General features: G+C 46.8%; 1 protein-coding gene across 2 annotated transcripts in view; it reads left to right on the top strand.

Moving 5' to 3' along the window:
- CFAP58 (cilia and flagella associated protein 58) overlaps nucleotides 1–18,339 on the top strand; it is a 74,791-nt gene that overhangs the window by 27,065 nt on the left and 29,387 nt on the right. For both annotated transcript variants that reach the window (XM_073684760.1, XM_073684761.1), the window contains exons 7-13: nucleotides 1,116–1,275; nucleotides 4,972–5,054; nucleotides 5,820–6,011; nucleotides 6,093–6,254; nucleotides 7,872–8,018; nucleotides 11,047–11,187; nucleotides 16,257–16,480. In XM_073684760.1, coding sequence (XP_073540861.1) covers nucleotides 1,116–1,275; nucleotides 4,972–5,054; nucleotides 5,820–6,011; nucleotides 6,093–6,254; nucleotides 7,872–8,018; nucleotides 11,047–11,187; nucleotides 16,257–16,480 — 1,109 coding nt within the window. The remainder of the gene's footprint in view (nucleotides 1–1,115; nucleotides 1,276–4,971; nucleotides 5,055–5,819; nucleotides 6,012–6,092; nucleotides 6,255–7,871; nucleotides 8,019–11,046; nucleotides 11,188–16,256; nucleotides 16,481–18,339) is intronic.

The raw sequence follows: 18,339 nt of genomic DNA, 5'->3' as shown, positions 1-18,339 counted from the left end.
AGTGGCTCATGGATGATAAATGTGGAGCATCTTGAGAAAGTTTGTCCACCTTTACTTGGTTGGCTTAGTTTGTGTCACTTTTTGGTCTAAAATTTGGTAATATTTGGTATATTTTGAGCCACACCTATTTTTCCGCCAAACCACACCTCTTTTTTGTAAGTCACGCCTCTTTTTCTTCTAAGCCACACACCTTCACCTTCTAAGCCACACCTCTTTTCCTTTGAAGCAGCACTTCCTTCCCCCTCTAAGCCACACGTCTTTTCCTTTGAAGCAGCACTTCCTTCCCCCTCTAAGCCACACCTCTTTGCCCTGGATGTCACACTTCCTTTCTCTCTAGAACACACCTCCTTTTCAATATAAGCCTATTGTTCCCATTCCCATGATGCCACACTTCCTTTCACATTAAACCTTACCTCCATTCCTCTTTAAGCCACTCCTCTTTTTCCCATAAGCCACACCCCCTTATGATCAAAGAGGCAAAAAGCAACAAAAAGCTGACAATAAAGAGGTGTAAAACTAGGTAGATACTATTTTCTATTGATATGGCACCAACATGTTGCACAACGCTTTACAGTTCAGAGGGGAACACGACGCGGTGCGGCAAAGTTTGTTTTCCGCGGCTCCCTGATCAGCAGTAATCTGGGATTGTACTCATATGATCATTATAGATATTTGTGTATTTTATCGCACATTTTATCGGAGAGGATCCCCTCAGGCTGTGAGCTTACGAACAAGAGGAATCAAAAAATATGTTTACAAAAAGTTGGTAAAAAGTTTTCACTTTACTTTTCTTGTTTTGTTTGTTTTTTTTCACATGGTCCCATACAGCGGGGTCACAAAAGTGGGTGAGAGACGTCTTGTAAATATTCCCTAAGAAAACCTGTGCGTCCCTTGAGAGTTTTGTCGGGTGGTCCGAGGGGGGTCCAGAGGCGGCCTTTAGCCAGTAGCGTTGTACCTGTCCTTCTGCCCGAGTTCAGCATAACCATAGGGGTTCTTGGGGGTCTCCAGCCTTTTCACCGATGATGAGGACCCCGATGGTATTGATCTGTGGGGCACCTGTCCGCACGGGATGTTTCCAGCCTTCATCTCGACTCCTTCTTTCTTCCCGTTCACAGTCTAGAGAAGATGAGATCGGCCAGATGCGGCAGGAGATCTCCAAACTTTCCAAGGTCAGAGAGTCGATCCAGAGGAAATACCGGCAGATGGAGGAGCAGAAGATCGAGGTGGAGCAGCAGAGGGAGACGCTGAGAAACCAGATCAGTGGGCTGGAGAGAGGTGAAGGGTCCGCGCTCGTCAGGACCTCACACACTGATGAGTTGCGCCTGTTTTATGTAGATACAATATCAATTTCTCACCGTTCTCTTGCTGTCAGTGAATGGAAATATTTATTTTTTCTATTCTCCATCCAGTCACGGTTTCCGTCAATTTGACATTAAGTATAGCTCTGCTTGCTGCACTATTCTTGCCTCCATCTTTAGTCCTGCTCACAGAGCTGAAAGCTTGTTACAGTGTGTCAGTATAGGCACAAGGTAAGTGTGGAGACCTGGGGTCTTCCGTTGGCTTAACACTACTCAGGCAACACAGGGTGAGGGTAAAACAGCGTGGCAATACTTTATTGAACCACCAAACAGATAATAAACACATAGAACAGTCCCATCAAATACCCAAGATGGTCCAACATTACACAGTCTCACCCTTCCTTCTCCGCCCGCCTGGGATAGAACAGCTGCGACTTTGGGACTTCTAGGGTCAACTACCTCAACCAGTGGCCCCCTGCTTCTGGCGGGCCCCCACAGAGTGGAGGTAGCGGCATGCTTGGGAAGTTGACAGTCCATCGAGGTACAAGGTCAGGAGACCCGAGGTTCTCACCTTGGCCTCTCCACGAGTTTCAATGGGGCCAGATGACCGGCTGGTCCCACTCTGGCTTCTCCGAATGTCTCCATGGGTTCCAGGCGACCAGAGGGTCCCACCTGGCAACCCCAAACAACATATCCATGGGGCTCCCCAAATGTATCCATGGGCTCTCTGATGGTCAGTAGAGCAGATCCTTATCTTTCCAGTGAGGACAATATACCCTTAGGCTGGAATCATGTATAATCCAAATCTTTGTCTCTTTGGATAAAGCCATGCTACCAAGCTGATAGTCTGAAGAGAGTCTGATCTTTTCTCCTTGTAAAGTCTCTTTCAATTTTCTGTTTCAAATCTGCTTGCTATAGAGGCATATGTTTCTTAAATAGTTCCAAGTGTCCTTTCAAATACACATCCACAGGTCATGGGTTAGGGATGATATTATTCCACAGGGCTCAGGTCTCATTGTTTGTGCATTTAATCAAGTTACATAGTTGGTTTAAATTAACATCTAGCTGGCTTTAATACAGTATGCAATCAGCATAGTAACAAACATCATTGTTTCATACCCAAGAGAAGACAACAATCAGGGTTATACAAATACTGGTCTGTCCTTCTTGACCCACCACAGAAATACACACAAGTTCTAAAGTCAACACAAACACAATAGTGCATTTCTCTAGGCTTAACAAATTTAGACGTCTGGCTGATTAAGATAAGAAGCTGTTTTGTCACAGTAAGTACATCCACCACACAGGGTCTCCTGACCGTCTCCAGAACATCACTGCAAAACCAGCATGTGCCAGAGTCTTACATGGGTCTTCTGGTTTATGCATTTTCAAGATTTCTGCTGATTGTCAGTGAATGGGAATCTTCTTGCTTACATTTTATGGGCTGGAGCAACATTACAGAGTATCAGATCTCTCCTTTTTAAAAACCCCCCTAAATGTTCAGAGCTGGTTCTCATCCTCAAGAAGGTTTCTATTCACTGCCAGCAAGCAGAAAGTGGACGAGGGATGGAAATCTGCAGTGTATTGGGAAGTAACAGAGCTGGGAATTATACAGTTAATTAGCCGGACATGGGGGAATCTTTTTAGGCCAGATTCGGACGAATGTTGAATTTTTGGATTGGTCACATCTGCAAATTTTGTTTATAAGAGCCTAAATTTCGGGCATAGCTGGGTTGGCGTGCAGCTCCACAAACTCGCCGGGTGCATGGGCACAGCGTTGCGAATGAGCACGGTGCACGCTGCCATGGTTTTCACGGAGTCAGTGTGCTGTCCACGTCCTGTCTGCTGCACACTGACTGAAACTCTCTAATCTGCACCCGTCCTGACTCCGGCACCTGACCCAGTGATGTGAGGTTCAGTGCGCTGCTGACTGAAGGAGTCTCTGCACCCGTCCTGATTCCGGCACCTGACCCAGTGATGTGAGGTGCAGTGCGCTGCTGACGGAGGGAATCTCTACGCCCATCCTGACTCCGGCACCTGACCTAGTGATGTGATGTGCAGAGCGCAGCTGACGGAGGGAGTCTCTGCGCCTGTCCTGACTCCGGCACCTGACCCAGTGATGTGAGGTTCAGTGCGCTGCTGACTGAAGGAGTCTCTGCACCCGTCCTGATTCTGGCACCTGACCCAGTGATGTGAGGTGCAGTGCGCTGCTGACGGAGGGAGTCTCTACGCCCATCCTGACTCCGGCACCTGACCTAGTGATGTGATGTGCAGAGCGCAGCTGACGGAGGGAGTCTCTGCGCCTGTCCTGACTCTGGCACCTGACTCAGTGATGTGAGGTACAGTGCGCTGCTGACAGAGGGAGTCTCTGTGCCCGTCCTGACTCCGGTAACTGACCCAGTAATGTGCAGAGTGCTGCTGACGGAGGGAGTCTCTGCGCCCATCCTGACTCCAGTACCTGACCCAGTGATGTGCAGAGCGCTGCTGACGGAGGGAGTCTCTGCGCCCGTCATGACTCCGGTAACTGACCCAGTGATGTGCAGAGTGCTGCTGACGGAGGGAGTCTCTGCGCCCGTCCTGACTCCAGTACCTGACCCAGTGATGTGCAGAGCGCTGCTGACAGAAGGAGTCTCTGCGCCCGTCCTGACTCTGGTACCTGACCCAGTGATGTGAGGTGCGGAGCGCTGCTGACTGAAGGAGTCGCTGCACCCGTCCTGATTCCGGTACTTGACCCAGTGAGGTGCAGAGCGCTGGTGACAGAGGGAGTCTCTGAGCCCGTCCTTATTCGATACCTGACCCAGTGATGTGCAGAGCACTGCTGACGGAGGGAGTCTCTGCGCCCGTCCTGACTCCGGTTCCTGACCCAGTGATGTGATGTGCAGAGCGCTGCTGACGGTGGGAGTCTCTGCGCCTGTCCTAATACCGGTACTTGACCCAGTGAGGTGCAGAGCGCTGCTGATGGAGGGAGTCTCTGTGCCCGTCCTGACTCCGGTACTTGACCCAGTGATGTGCAGAGCACTGCTTATGAAGGGAGTCTCTGCGCCCGTCCTGACTCTGGTACCTGACCCAGTGATGTGAGGTGCTGAGCACTGCTGATGGAGGGAGTCTCTGCGCCCGTCCTGACTCCGGTACCTGACCCAGTGATGTGATGTGCAGAGCGCTGCTGACGGTGGGAGTCTCTGCGCCCGTCCTGATTCTGGTACTTGACCCAGTGAGGTGCAGAGCTCTGCTGATGGAGGGAGTCTTTGCGCCCGTCCTGACTCCGGTACCTGACCCAGTGATGTGATGTGCAGAGCGCTGCTGACGGTGGAAGTCTCTGCGCCCGTTCTTATTCTGGTACTTGACCCAGTGAGGTGCAGAGCTCTGCTGATGGAGGGAGTCTTTGCGCCCGTCCTGACTCCGGTACCTGACCCAGTGATGTGATGTGCAGAGCGCTGCTGACGGTGGGAGTCTCTGCTCCCGTCCTGACTCCGGTACTTGACCCAGTGATGTGCTGAGCTCTGCTGACGGAGGGAGTCTTTGCGCCCGTCCTGACTCCGGCACCTGACCCAGAGATGTGAGGAGCAGTGCGCTGCTGACGGAGGGAGTCTCTGCGCCCGTATCGATGTGTAATCTCATTCTGACAGTGCATCGCTTCCGGCCTGACACTAATTATACATCTATATTCCCCCAGAGCTGGAATCTGCTAAGAAACAAGCGGAGCTGGAAAAGAAAGCCGCAGACGAGCTCATCAGAGAGAGGGACGTGCTGAACAAGGTGAGCGCTCCGTTACTGTGGAAACACCCGAGACCGCTCATAGATTGACCGATTAAAGGAGAGAAGAGAATAAAGGCTTAGTTAGCGAGCTTTGGGCTGACAGCTCTGCCTCCCGACTCTCCGGCTCAGTCAAACCTACCAGACATCTCCCATCGGATCAAGGGGTGGGACATATTGATATCCAGCATGTCCAATCCTTCTCTGCCGTGACATTGGCTGTAGGGGGGACATGAGAGACCCCCATACACATTAGATATGTATCTTGTTCTACGTAATATAAGATATGACCGCACTGTTACTGCAACCGGCAGCCAGAAGCAGACAGGCATCCAGCAGAATTCTGAGTGCAGCTCCAGCTGCGATTGAGTGTAAAACATTTATATTTATAGGGGACTTTAATTTCTTCTTAAAAATTGTCTAGGAGGAAGGGATCGTTCAAAAAAAATTAAGAAAGATGGGCTAATTACCTCTCCGAACCCCCCCTGCAGCTCCGGTGTCGTTTCTCCATCATCTTCGCGTGAACCGGAAGTGATGACATCCTGTCCATATAGTGACCCGGCTGCAGCCAATCAGTGGCCTTAGTGGTCAGACGGCTGTCATCACATCCAGTCCCTGCTGAGACTCGAGAGCAGCAGGATGTGCAGAGAGTTAAGTGGAGATAGGGATGGAAGACCCCTTTAAACTGTACAAATATGGTGAGACGAGAAGAGGTCTATGGGGGGATAAAATGCTCCACATGTCTTCACACGTCTCCTTTTCTTGTAGAACCTCCTGAAAGCAGGCAATGCCACCCAGAAACAGCTGAACCTGGTGAAGCTCCACGAGCAGTCGAAGAGGAACCTGGAAGAGGAAATCATCAGCTACAAGGAGGAGGCGCAGAAACAACGGAAGATCATCTACCAGCTGGAGAAGGAGCGGGACCGGTACATCAACGAGGCCAGCGAGCTGACCCAGAAGGTGGGCGCCCGACATCGTCTGCACCCCGTGCCGGAGACTCATACAGATGTCAATCTTCATTCTTGCGCCCTCGTCTCTCAGGTTCTTCAGCACATGGAGGATATCAAAGTGCGGGAGATGCAGATCTTCGACTATAAGAAAAAGATCGCGGAAGCCGAAACCAAACTGAAACAGCAGCAGAATTTATACGAAGCCGTGAGATCCGACCGGAACCTGTACAGCAAGAACCTCATAGAAGCTCAGGTGCACGATGGTGGGATGCCTTTAAGGGGGAGTCCTATCTCTAGGATATGTCATGCATTAGGATTGGTGGGGTCCTTCCTCTGGGACCCCCCACTGATCCTGAAATAGAGGCAGGACTCATTCCAACATTGCAGCCCCTCCGTTCTTAGGATTGGTGGGGTCCGTCTTCTGGGACCCCCACTGATCCTGAGATAGAAGCAGCACTGAATCCAGCATTGCAGCTTCTCTGTTCTTAGGATTGGAGGGGTCCATCTTCTGGGACCCCCACTGATCATGAGATAGAAGCAGCACTGATTCCAGCATTGCAGCCCCTCCATTGTTAGAATTGGTGGGGTCCGTCCTCTGCGACACCCACTGATCCTGAGATAGGAGCAGCATTGATTCCAGCATTGCAGCCCATCCATTCTTAGGAATGGTGGGGTCCGTCCTCTGGGACCCCCACTGATCCTGAGATAGACGCAGCACTGATTCATAGCCGCATCCCCCTTCTGGCTGTACTGAGGACTGCACAGCGACCCTTGCGGACAGCCATAGTGAAAAGTCAGCATTGCAGCCCCTCCGTTCTTAGGATTGGTGGGGTCCTTCTTCTGGGACCCCCACTGATCCTGATATAGAGGCAGCACTGATTCCAGCATTGCAGCCCCTTCTTCTGGGACCCCCACTGATCCTGATATAGAGGCAGCACTGATTCCAGCATTGCTGCCCCTCTGTTCTTAGGATTGGTGGGGTCCGTCCTCTGAGACCCCCACAGATCCTGAGATAGATGCAGCACTGATTCATAGCCGCATCCCCCTTTCTGCCTGAACAGAGGACTGCACAGCGACACTTGCGGACAACCATAGTGAAAAGCCAGCATTGCAGCCCCGCCGTTATTAGGATTGGTGGGGTCCTTCTTTTGGGACCCCCACTAATACTGAGATAGAGTCAGCATTGATTCCAGCAATGCAGCCCCTCTGTTCTTAGGATTGGTGGGGTCCGTCCTCTGGGACCCCCACTGATGCTGAGATAGACGCAGCACTGATTCATAGCCGCATCCCCCTTATGCCTGTACAGAGGACTGCACAGCGACACTTGCGGACAACCATAGTGAAAAGCCAGCATTGCAGCCCCTACGTTCTTCGGATCGGTGGGGATTCCAGAGATCAGACCCCCACCGATCATGTGATGGCATGTCCTAGCAAATGTCTCTTCATCAAATAGGAACACCCCTTTAAATTAACCTTGCATGGTTTGGTATCTATCTGTCAATTTTGCACCTTCCATTTATTTTGCACAAATTTCCGCCACGTTTTCAAAGCCGGCGGGCGTTACACAATATTACTCACGGCATGCTAGACGCAGTAGCGCCACCTTATGGTTGCGCAGCATGTATGGCAGTAGTCAATTATATATCTGCCACAATCATTCCAATATGATCAGCCTGTCCCTAAATCTGATGAAAGAGTAAAAAATATGGCGTTCAGCTCTCATCATTTACTCTTTTCTGCCATCTTTTTATTAAAAAAAAACAAAACAATTTTTCATCCATTCTTTTTTCCCGGATGTTAGATTCTGCATTAGTTATGGGCCTGTAAGACGCATGAAGGCTGATTATTACCCTCAAGTTCTTCTTCACAGGATGAAATAACCGAGATGAAGAGAAAGCTGAAGATCATGAACCACCAGGTGGACCAGCTGAAGGAAGAGATCACCTCCAAGGATTCGGCTCTGGTCAAGGTCCATCTGGATCACCAACGTCTGGAGAAGGAGAAGGAGGCGCTGAAGGTTCGTGCGCGCTCTCTAGATTGTGGGGCTTCATAGTGTGTCTGCTCTAGGACCGGCGTGAATCCCGGCGTGCACTCCTTACAAGCCTCCATGAGAACAACCCTTTTTAATGGGGTCTTCCTGCCATTTCTTGCACATCGGCTCCGTGTCCCCTTCATTCTCAGATGCCCCCCTTAGCTGACGCTGTGTCGTCACTTTTTAGTATGGAATTAAACCTGAGTACAATCCGGTATCCTAGAAACATGGGCAGATGCATGATCTGACTCCCCTGGAGTCAGTGCTAGATCTGTACCAGGACCCCCACCTAGCATATTCATTTCTTGTACCGGGGTCTCTGAGCCCCCTCAGACACTAGGCCCCAGCTGTAATTACTACCTTTGCACCTCATACCCCTTCACCATCCCTGTGCCCTCTGCCGGCCCTTCTCAGAAACTTATTGCATTAGTGACAGATTAGCGATCGATCAGTTGAGTCAGGGGACGATTGATGCGTCTAAGCCGATCTCCCCCTCATTTGTCAGGACTGTCACAATCACTGAGGATCTACAGCGGCCGCTCCCCGGTGTATACGGTGCTGCCAGCTCAGCTCATTTCCTCCGCTGCCAGCCCAGGGATCGGCTGCTGTCATCCTGACACCGACACTTCTGCAGCTCCATTATATAGCCGGGAATGTGTCCAAATCTCCGCAGCACATTAGTCACTGCCCCGGGCGGTCCCGTCCCTCACCCTGATCATTCCTGCCCCGGGCGGTCCTGTCCCTCACCCTGGTCATTCCTGCCCTGGGCAGTCCCATCTCTCACCCTGATTATTCCCACCCTGGGCGATCCCGTCCCTCACCCTGATAATTCCCACCCCTGGCGGTCCCGTCCCTCACCCTGATCATTCCTGCCCCGGGCGCTCCCGTCTCTCACCCTGATCACTCCTGCCCCGGGCGCTCCCGTCTCTCACCCTGATCACTCCCGCCCCGGGGTTCTCCCGTCTCTCACCCTGATCATTCCTGCCTCGGGCGGTTCCGTCCCTCACCCTGATCATTCCTGCCCCTGGCGGTCCCGTCTCTCACCCTGCTCACTCCTGCCTCTGGCGGTCCCGTCTCTCACCCTGATCACTCCTGCCCCGGGCAGTCCCGTCTCTCACCCTGATCACTCCTGCCCCTGGCGGTCCCTTCTCTCACCGTGATCATTCCTGCCCCGGGCGCTCCCGTCTCTCACCCTGCTCACTCCTGCCTCTGGCGGTCCCGTCTCTCACCCTGATCACTCCTGCCCCGGGCAGTCCCGTCTCTCACCCTGATCACTCCTGCCCCTGGCGGTCCCTTCTCTCACCGTGATCATTCCTGCCCCGGGCGCTCCCGTCTCTCACCCTGCTCACTCCTGCCTCTGGCGGTCCCGTCTCTCACCCTGATCACTCCTGCCCCGGGCGGTCCCGTCTCTCACCCTGATCACTCCCGCCCCGGGGTTCTCCCGTCTCTCACCCTGATCATTCCTGCCTCGGGCGGTTCCGTCTCTCACCCTGATCATTCCTGCCTCGGGCGCTCCCGTCTCTCACCCTGATCACTCCTGCCCCTGGCGGTCCCGTCTCTCACCCTGATCACTCCTTCCCTGGGTGGTCCTTTCCCTCACCCTGATCATTCCTGCCCCATGCCGGCCATGATGACCACCCTCTGTAGAGTCATCACCCTGAATTTCAGGAGATAGAGGAAGCGTCTCGTACATTGCTCTGTGCTATCATTACCGCAGATAGGAACATTGCTGCACATCCGCAGTGAGTAGAAGCCATCATTTTGTCCTTATGGGAAGACTTTTTATGTAATTTTTGCCTATTATTTGTGGTGACAACAAATATGGCTTCCGATCTCTTGAACGGCCTTTATACTGTATACAGTGATGCATCTTTATTTTGCGCTGGATGAATTGGTGTGCTTTTATATTACACTACAGCCGCACAGTGAACCCCTGCTTTACTGATACTTCTGGGGTGTTAAAGGGCTAATGCAATCGTTACACTTTTTTTTTTTTTTTGTCTGACTTTACACCACTTATTGGTCGACTTGGTTACGCCAATATATTGCATCAAAGCATCAAAATCGTAGAAATATTTAAGCCACAGCCCTTTCAACATAGCCACTCCCAATTGTCAAAATAGCTGCAAAAAGTGTCTTAAACACAGATGCAAGGCATGTCTGTGCCTGAATCACTGGCGCCTATAGCCAGTGATGTGTGATAGGATTGGCTAGGCAATTGTGTCCTAGCACAGATGGGTCTCTAGGTGCGCTGGTACCGAGAGGAAAGGCTTTATGTCACTAGTGGGAACCTCCTATTTCCGGTCCTTCTGCGGCCGACATCCTCATCAAGGCATTAGTCACTTCATAGTCCTGGCGAGGTGAGGATGACGGGCGCAGAAGTGAAGACTGACTGCCACAGAGGACCAGGCCAGAGGTCAATATTGGGTGCCGCAAATCTTTTTTGCTCCAGTGCTCCTCTCCTAACGCTTCCCGGACCCTCGCCAGTCTGTTGGGATGAAGCGACTATAAAGGGGTGTTATCAATGTAGGAAGTAATGGATAAGCCATTGCTTATTGATCGCTGAGGGGGCCGATCCCATGCCCCCCATCTGAGAAGGAAGGGGCCGCAGTGTGGATTATAGGTTGTGTCTGCAGAGCAGCGCTCTTTGTCATCCAGCTGAACAGGAATCTGTAGCTGAGACAAAGCTGATGGCCAGAGGCGCCTCTGTGCGGAGGAACAACCAAGGGTGAAGGCCCTTCTGTCTCAGGATTGGTAGGGGTCCCAGAGGTCAGACCCCCAGCAATTATTATGTTATCAATATGCCTTTACTTGCCAAAGTAAGAACATCCCTTTAAAAGCAAGTGATTGGTTGGCACAAGAAGAGAAACCTAGATTAGTCAATTCCAAAAACTTGGGGAGAATTTTAACAAGGTTTTTCATGGGAGAAGGTGCTGGCCCCTAGTCGGGACTCATATATCGGTCACACGTCCCTCGCTGTGTCACTGACCATTATATGTCCTTCCTATCACAGGCCGAACTGCAGAAGATGAAGCAGCAGAGCATCGAGGCCAAACAGTTCATCGAGAACCAGGAGGCCGAAGAATGCAAACTACTGAAGATCATCTCCGAAGCGGACGCCGAGCGTCTCCGACAGAGGAAGGAGCTGGACCAGGTACGGTTGTCCGCACTCCCACATCCACACGTTTTTTTAAAGGGTCGTCCACAGAAGTTCCACACATTTCTCTGCTGAGGATTTTTCCGTAGTAGTAAATGGGGCTTTTAAATTCCTTGTCCACACTAAGTACTTACCGTGGCAGGTCTGTTAAAGGGGGTCAGTGAGATCAGGTGAGACAGATTTTGGTCTCAGCTGTAGAGACCCCACTAATTTCTAAAATGTGTCAGTGAAAAGCTGCAGATGTCTCTCATTGTCCAACTCAATGAACAGACGTTGGGGAGGCCACACTTTGGGCATCATTTCTAGTCTCCAAGCACTGAAGACACAAGCCACATAAAGTTGTGTGAAAAAGTGTTTGCCCCCTTCCTGATTTCTTATTCTTTTGCAGGTTTCTCACACTTAAATGTTTCCAATCACAAAACAAATGTAAATATTATGCAAAGATAACACAAGTAATCACAAAATGCAGTTTTTAAATGAAGGTCTTTTATTGTTAAAGGAAAAAGAAATCCAAACCTACAGGGTCCTGTGTGAAAAAGTGATTGCCCCCTAAACCTAATAACTGGTTGGGCCCTTAGCAGCAACAACTGCAATCAAGCCTTTGCGATAACTGGCAATGAGTCTTTTCAATGCTTTGCAGGAATTTTGGCCACTCATCTTTGCAAAATGGTAATTCAGCCACATTGGAGGGTTTCCGAGCATGAACCGCCTTTTTAAGGTCCTGCCACAGCATCTCAATCAGATTATGGTCAGGACTTTGACTAGGCCACTCCAAAGTCTTAATTTTGTTTTTCTAAGCCACCCAGAGATGGACTTGCTGGTGTGTTTTGGATCATTGGCCTTCTGCATAACCCAAGTGTGCTTCAGCTTGAGGTCACGAACAGATGGCCGGACATTCTCCTTCAGGATTTTTTGGTAGACAACAGAATTCATGGTTCCATTTACCACAGCAAGTCTTCCAGGTCCTGAAGCAGCAAAACAGCCCCAGACCATCATACTACCACCACCATATTTTACTGTTGGTATGATGTTCTTTTTCTGAAATGCTGTGTTACTTCTACGCCTTATGTAATGGGACATACACCTTCCAAAAAGTTCAACTTTTGGCTCGTCAGTCCACAGACTATTCGACCAAAAGTCTTGGCGATCATCAAGATATTTTCTAGCAAAACTGAGACGAGCCTTTATGTTCTTTTTGCTCAGCAGTGGTTTTAGTCTTGGAACTCTGCCATGTATGCCATTTTTGCCCAGTCTCTTTCTTATGGTGGAGTCATGAGCACTGACCTTACCTGAGGGAAGTGACGCCTGTAGTTGTTTGGATGTTGTTGTGGGGTCTTCTGTGACCTCTTGGATGAGTCATTGCTGCGCTCTTGGAGTAATTTTGGTCGGCCGGCCACTCCTGGGAGGGTTCACCACTGTTCCATCTTTTTACCATGTGTGGATAATGGCTCTCACTGTGGTTCGCTGGAGTCCCAAAGCTTTAGAAATGGCTTTATAACATTTTCCAAACTGATAGATATCAATTACTTTATTTCTCATTTGTTCCGCAATTTATTTGGATCACAGCATGATGTCTAGCTTTTGAGGATCTTTTGGTCTACTTCACTTTGTCAGGCAGGTCCTATTTAAGTGATATCTTGGTTGAGAACAGGTGTGGCAGTAATCAGGCCTGTGTTTTGCTAGGGAAACTGAACTCAGCTTCCTCATGAAGTGATAAACCACAGATAATTTATGTTTTAAGGTGGGGGTGGGTGGGGCAATCACTTTTTCACACAGGGCCCTGTAGGTTTGGATTTCTTTTCCCCTTAATAATAAAGACATTCATTTAAAAACTGTATTTTGTGGTTATTTGTGTTATCTTTTGTCTAATATATAAATTTGTTTTGTGATCTGAAACATTTAAGTGACTAACGTGCAAAAGAATAAGAAATCTGGAAGGCGGCAAACACTTCTTCATTCCACTGTACATTTCATTTCATATCTTTTAAAAAATACATGGAATAAATATATGAGAAGCTGGAAACCTCAGGTGCCCCGGGCCTCACGGGGTTAAAACGAAGTCAGAACCCGGCGACTTTACAGATGAGAATATCAGAAACGATTGATTTTTCATCTATAGTCTTATAAATCTCACATGAAGAGAATGTCCACAGGTAAAGTGCTGTCCATACAGAAATGTTTGACCGGATTGAAGAATCCAGGGAACATAGAACATTGCAGTATACACAGGGTTAAAAAATAACGTAAATTGTTCAAATTCATGAAAAGAAATCGCCCCGATCCCATAAGTTGTGTCTGATCCAAACTATTCCGAAGTGCTAAACTGTGTCAGGAGAGGTGTAGTTCTGAGCCGCCCAGTGATGATGTCCGAAATTATTGACTAACCCATCACCAGCCAGTGGCTGACTACACATACATTACATTACTGATCTTGTATTATACTCCAGAGCTGCACTCACTATTCTGCTGGTGCAGTCACTGTGTACATACATTACATTACTGATCCTGAGTTACATCCTGTATTATACTCCAGAGCTGCACTCACTATTCTGCTGGTGCAGTCACTGTGTACATACATTACATTACTGATCCTGAGTTACATCCTGTATTATACTCCAGAGCTGCACTCACTATTCTGCTTGTGCAGTCACTGTGTACATACATTACATTACTGATCCTGTACTGATCCTGAGTTACATCCTGTATTATACTCCAGAGCTGCACTCACTATTCTGCTTGTGCAGTCACTGTGTACATACATTACATTACTGATCCTGTACTGATCCTGAGTTACCTCTTGTATTATACTCCAGAGCTGCACTCACTATTCTGCTGGTGGAGTCACTGTGTACATACATTATATTACTGATCCTGAGTTACATCCTGTATTATACTCCAGAGCTGCACTCACTATTCTGCTGGTGCAGTCAATGTGTACATACATTATATTACTGATCCTGAGTTACATCCTGTATTATACTCCAGAGCTGCACTCACTATTCTGCTGGTGCAGTCACTGTGTACATACATTACATTACTGATCCTGAGTTACATCCTGTATTATACTCCACAGCTGCACTCACTATTCTGCTGGTGGAGTCACTGTGTACATACATTACATTACTGATCCTGAGTTACCTCTTGTATTATACTCCAGAGCTGCACTCACTATTCTGCTGGTGCAGTCACTGTGTACATACATTACATTACTGATCATGTACTGATCCTGAGTTACATCCTGTATTATACTCCAGAGCTGCACTCACTATTCTGCTGGTGCAGTCACTGTGTACATACATTACATTACTGATCATGTACTGATCCTGAGTTACATCCTGTATTATACTCCAGTGCTGCACTCACTATTCTGCTGGTGCAGTCACTGTGTACATACATTACATTACTGATCCTGAGTTACCTCCTGTATTATACTCCAGAGCTGCACTCACTATTCTACTGGTGCAGTCACTGTGTACATACATTACATTACTGATCCTGAGTTACATCCTGTATTATACTCCAGAGCTGCACTCACTATTCTACTGGTGCAGTCACTGTGTACATACATTACATTACTGATCCTGTACTGATCCTGAATTACATCCTGTATTATACTCCAGAGCTGCACTCACTATTCTGCTGGTGCAGTCACTGTGTCCATACATTACATTACTGATCCTGAGTTACATCCTGTATTATACCCCAGAGCTGCACTCACTATTCTGCTGGTGCAGTCACTGTGTACATACATTACATTACTGATCCTGAGTTACATCCTGTATTATACTCCAGAGCTGCACTCACTATTCTGCTGGTGCAGTCACTGTGTACATACATTACATTACTGATCCTGAGTTACATCCTGTATTATACCCCAGAGCTGCACTCACTATTCTGCTGGTGCAGTCACTGTGTACATACATTACATTACTGATCCTGTACTGATCCTGAATTACATCCTGTATTATACTCCAGAGCTGCACTCACTATTCTGCTGGTGCAGTCACTGTGTACATACATTACATTACTGATCCTGAGTTACATCCTGTATTATACCCCAGAGCTGCACTCACTATTCTGCTGGTGCAGTCACTGTGTACATACATTACATTACTGATCCTGTACTGATCCTGAATTACATCCTGTATTATACTCCAGAGCTGCACTCACTATTCTGCTGGTGCAGTCACTGTGTACATACATTACATTACTGATCCTGAGTTACATCCTGTATTATACTCCAGAGCTGCACTCACTATTCTGCTGGTGCAGTCACTGTGTACATACATTACATTACTGATCCTGAGTTACATCCTGTATTATACCCCAGAGCTGCACTCACTATTCTGCTGGTGCAGTCACTGTGTACATACATTACATTACTGATCCTGTACTGATCCTGAATTACATCCTGTATTATACTCCAGAGCTGCACTCACTATTCTGCTGGTGCAGTCACTGTGTACATACATTACATTACTGATCCTGTACTGATCCTGAATTACATCCTGTATTATACTCCAGAGCTGCACTCACTATTCTGCTGGTGCAGTCACTGTGTACATACATTACATTACTGATCCTGAGTTACATCCTGTATTATACCCCAGAGCTGCACTCACTATTCTGCTGGTGCAGTCACTGTGTACATACATTACATTACTGATCCTGAGTTACATCCTGTATTATACTCCAGAGCTGCACTCACTATTCTGCTGGTGCAGTCACTGTGTACATACATTACATTACTGATCCTGAGTTACATCCTGTATTATACTCCAGAGCTGCACTCACTATTCTGCTGGTGCAGTCACTGTGTACATACATTACATTACTGATCCTGTACTGATCCTGAATTACATCCTGTATTATACTCCAGAGCTGCACTCACTATTCTGCTGGTGCAGTCACTGTGCACATATATTACTTATCCTGACCGAGCACTTTACCTAAGTTCATAAGTTTAAGTATTTGTTACACAGGACACATCTGTTCTCGGTGCTCTCACATTTGTCGGCTCTGCTGCCGTCATCGTTTCTGACATTGATTATTATCATTGTGCGCAGGTGATTGGCGAGAGGGACATGTTGGGCACCCAGCTGGTCCGGAGGAATGATGAACTGGCCTTACTGTACGAGAAGATCAAAATCCAGCAATCCATCCTGAACAAAGGGGAGAGCCAGTACAAGCAGAGGGTGGAGGACATCCGACTCCTGAAACTGGAGATTAAGAAACTGAGGCGGGAAAAAGGAATATTGTCCAAAACAGTGGCCAATGTGGAAGACCTCAGGTATTAACACCTCCATGCATGAGGATGGTGACTTCCATGTCCTGGCATTCACCACCTCTACTGAAGATGCTATAGAACTAATATCATACCGTCCCTCTACACCATGTACAAGAATATAACTACTATAATACTGCTCCCTATGTACAAGAATATAACTACTATAATACTGCCCCTATGTACAAGAATATAACTACTATAATACTGCCCCTATGTACAAGAATATAACTACTATAATACTGCTCCCTATGTACAAGAATATAACTACTATAATACTGCACCTATGTACAAGAATATAACTACTATAATACTGCCCCTATGTACAAGAATATAACTACTATAATACTGCTCCCTATGTACAAGAATATAACTACTATAATACTGCACCTATGTACAAGAATATAACTACTATAATACTGCTCCCTATATACAAGAATATAACTACTATAATACTGCTCCTATGTACAAGAATATAACTACTATAATACTGCTCCTATGTACAATAATATAACTACTATAATACTGCTCCTATGTACACGAATATAACTACTATAATACTGCCCCCTATGTACAAGAATATAACTACTATAATACTGCTCCCTATATACAAGAATATAACTACTATAATACTGCTCCTATGTACAAGAATATAACTACTATAATACTGCTCCTATGTACACGAATATAACTACTATAATACTGCCCCCTATGTACAAGAATATAACTACTATAATACTGCTCCTATGTACAAGAATATAACTACTATAATACTGCTCCTATGTACAAGAATATAACTACTATAATACTGCTCCTATGTACAAGAATATAACTACTATAATACTGCTCCCTATATACAAGAATATAACTACTATAATACTGCTCCTATGTACAAGAATATAACTACTATAATACTGCTCCCTATATACAAGAATATAACTACTATAATACTGCTCCTATGTACAAGAATATAACTACTATAATACTGCCCCTATGTACAAGAATATAACTACTATAATACTGCTCCCTATATACAAGAATATAGCTACTATAATACTGCTCCTATGTACAAGAATATAACTACTATAATACTGCTCCTATGTACAAGAATATAACTACTATAATACTGCTCCCTATATACAAGAATATAACTACTATAATACTGCCCCTATGTACAAGAATATAACTACTATAATACAGCTCCTATGTACAAGAATATAACTACTATAATACTGCTCCTATGTACACGAATATAACTACTATAATACTGCCCCCTATGTACAAGAATATAACTACTATAATACTGCTCCTATGTACACGAATATAACTACTATAATACTGCCCCCTATGTACAAGAATATAACTACTATAATACTGCTCCCTATATACAAGAATATAACTACTATAATACTGCTCCTATGTACAAGAATATAACTACTATAATACTGCCCCTATGTACAAGAATATAACTACTATAATACTGCTCCCTATATACAAGAATATAACTACTATAATACTGCTCCTATGTACAAGAATATAACTACTATAATACTGCCCCTATGTACAAGAGCATAACTACTATAATACTGCTCCTATGTACAAGAATATAACTACTATAATACTGCCCCCTATGTACAAGAATATAACTACTATAATACTGCTCCTATGTACAAGAATATAACTACTAAAATACTGCCCCCTATGTACAAGAATATATCTACTATAATACTGCTCCTATGTACAAGAATATAACTACTATAATACTGCTCCTATGTACAGGAATATAACTACTATAATACTGCCCCTATGTACAAGAATATAACTACTATAATACTGCTCCTATGTACAAGAATATAACTACTATA

The sequence above is a fragment of the Phyllobates terribilis genome, unplaced genomic scaffold (assembly GCF_046119375.1).
Source record: "Phyllobates terribilis strain yellow unplaced genomic scaffold, ASM4611937v1 Scaffold_5__5_contigs__length_657084704, whole genome shotgun sequence".
NCBI classification, from domain to species: Eukaryota; Metazoa; Chordata; class Amphibia; order Anura; family Dendrobatidae; genus Phyllobates; species Phyllobates terribilis.
Note: the sequence above shows the minus strand (reverse complement) of the source record. Positions and strands in the feature narration are given on the sequence as shown.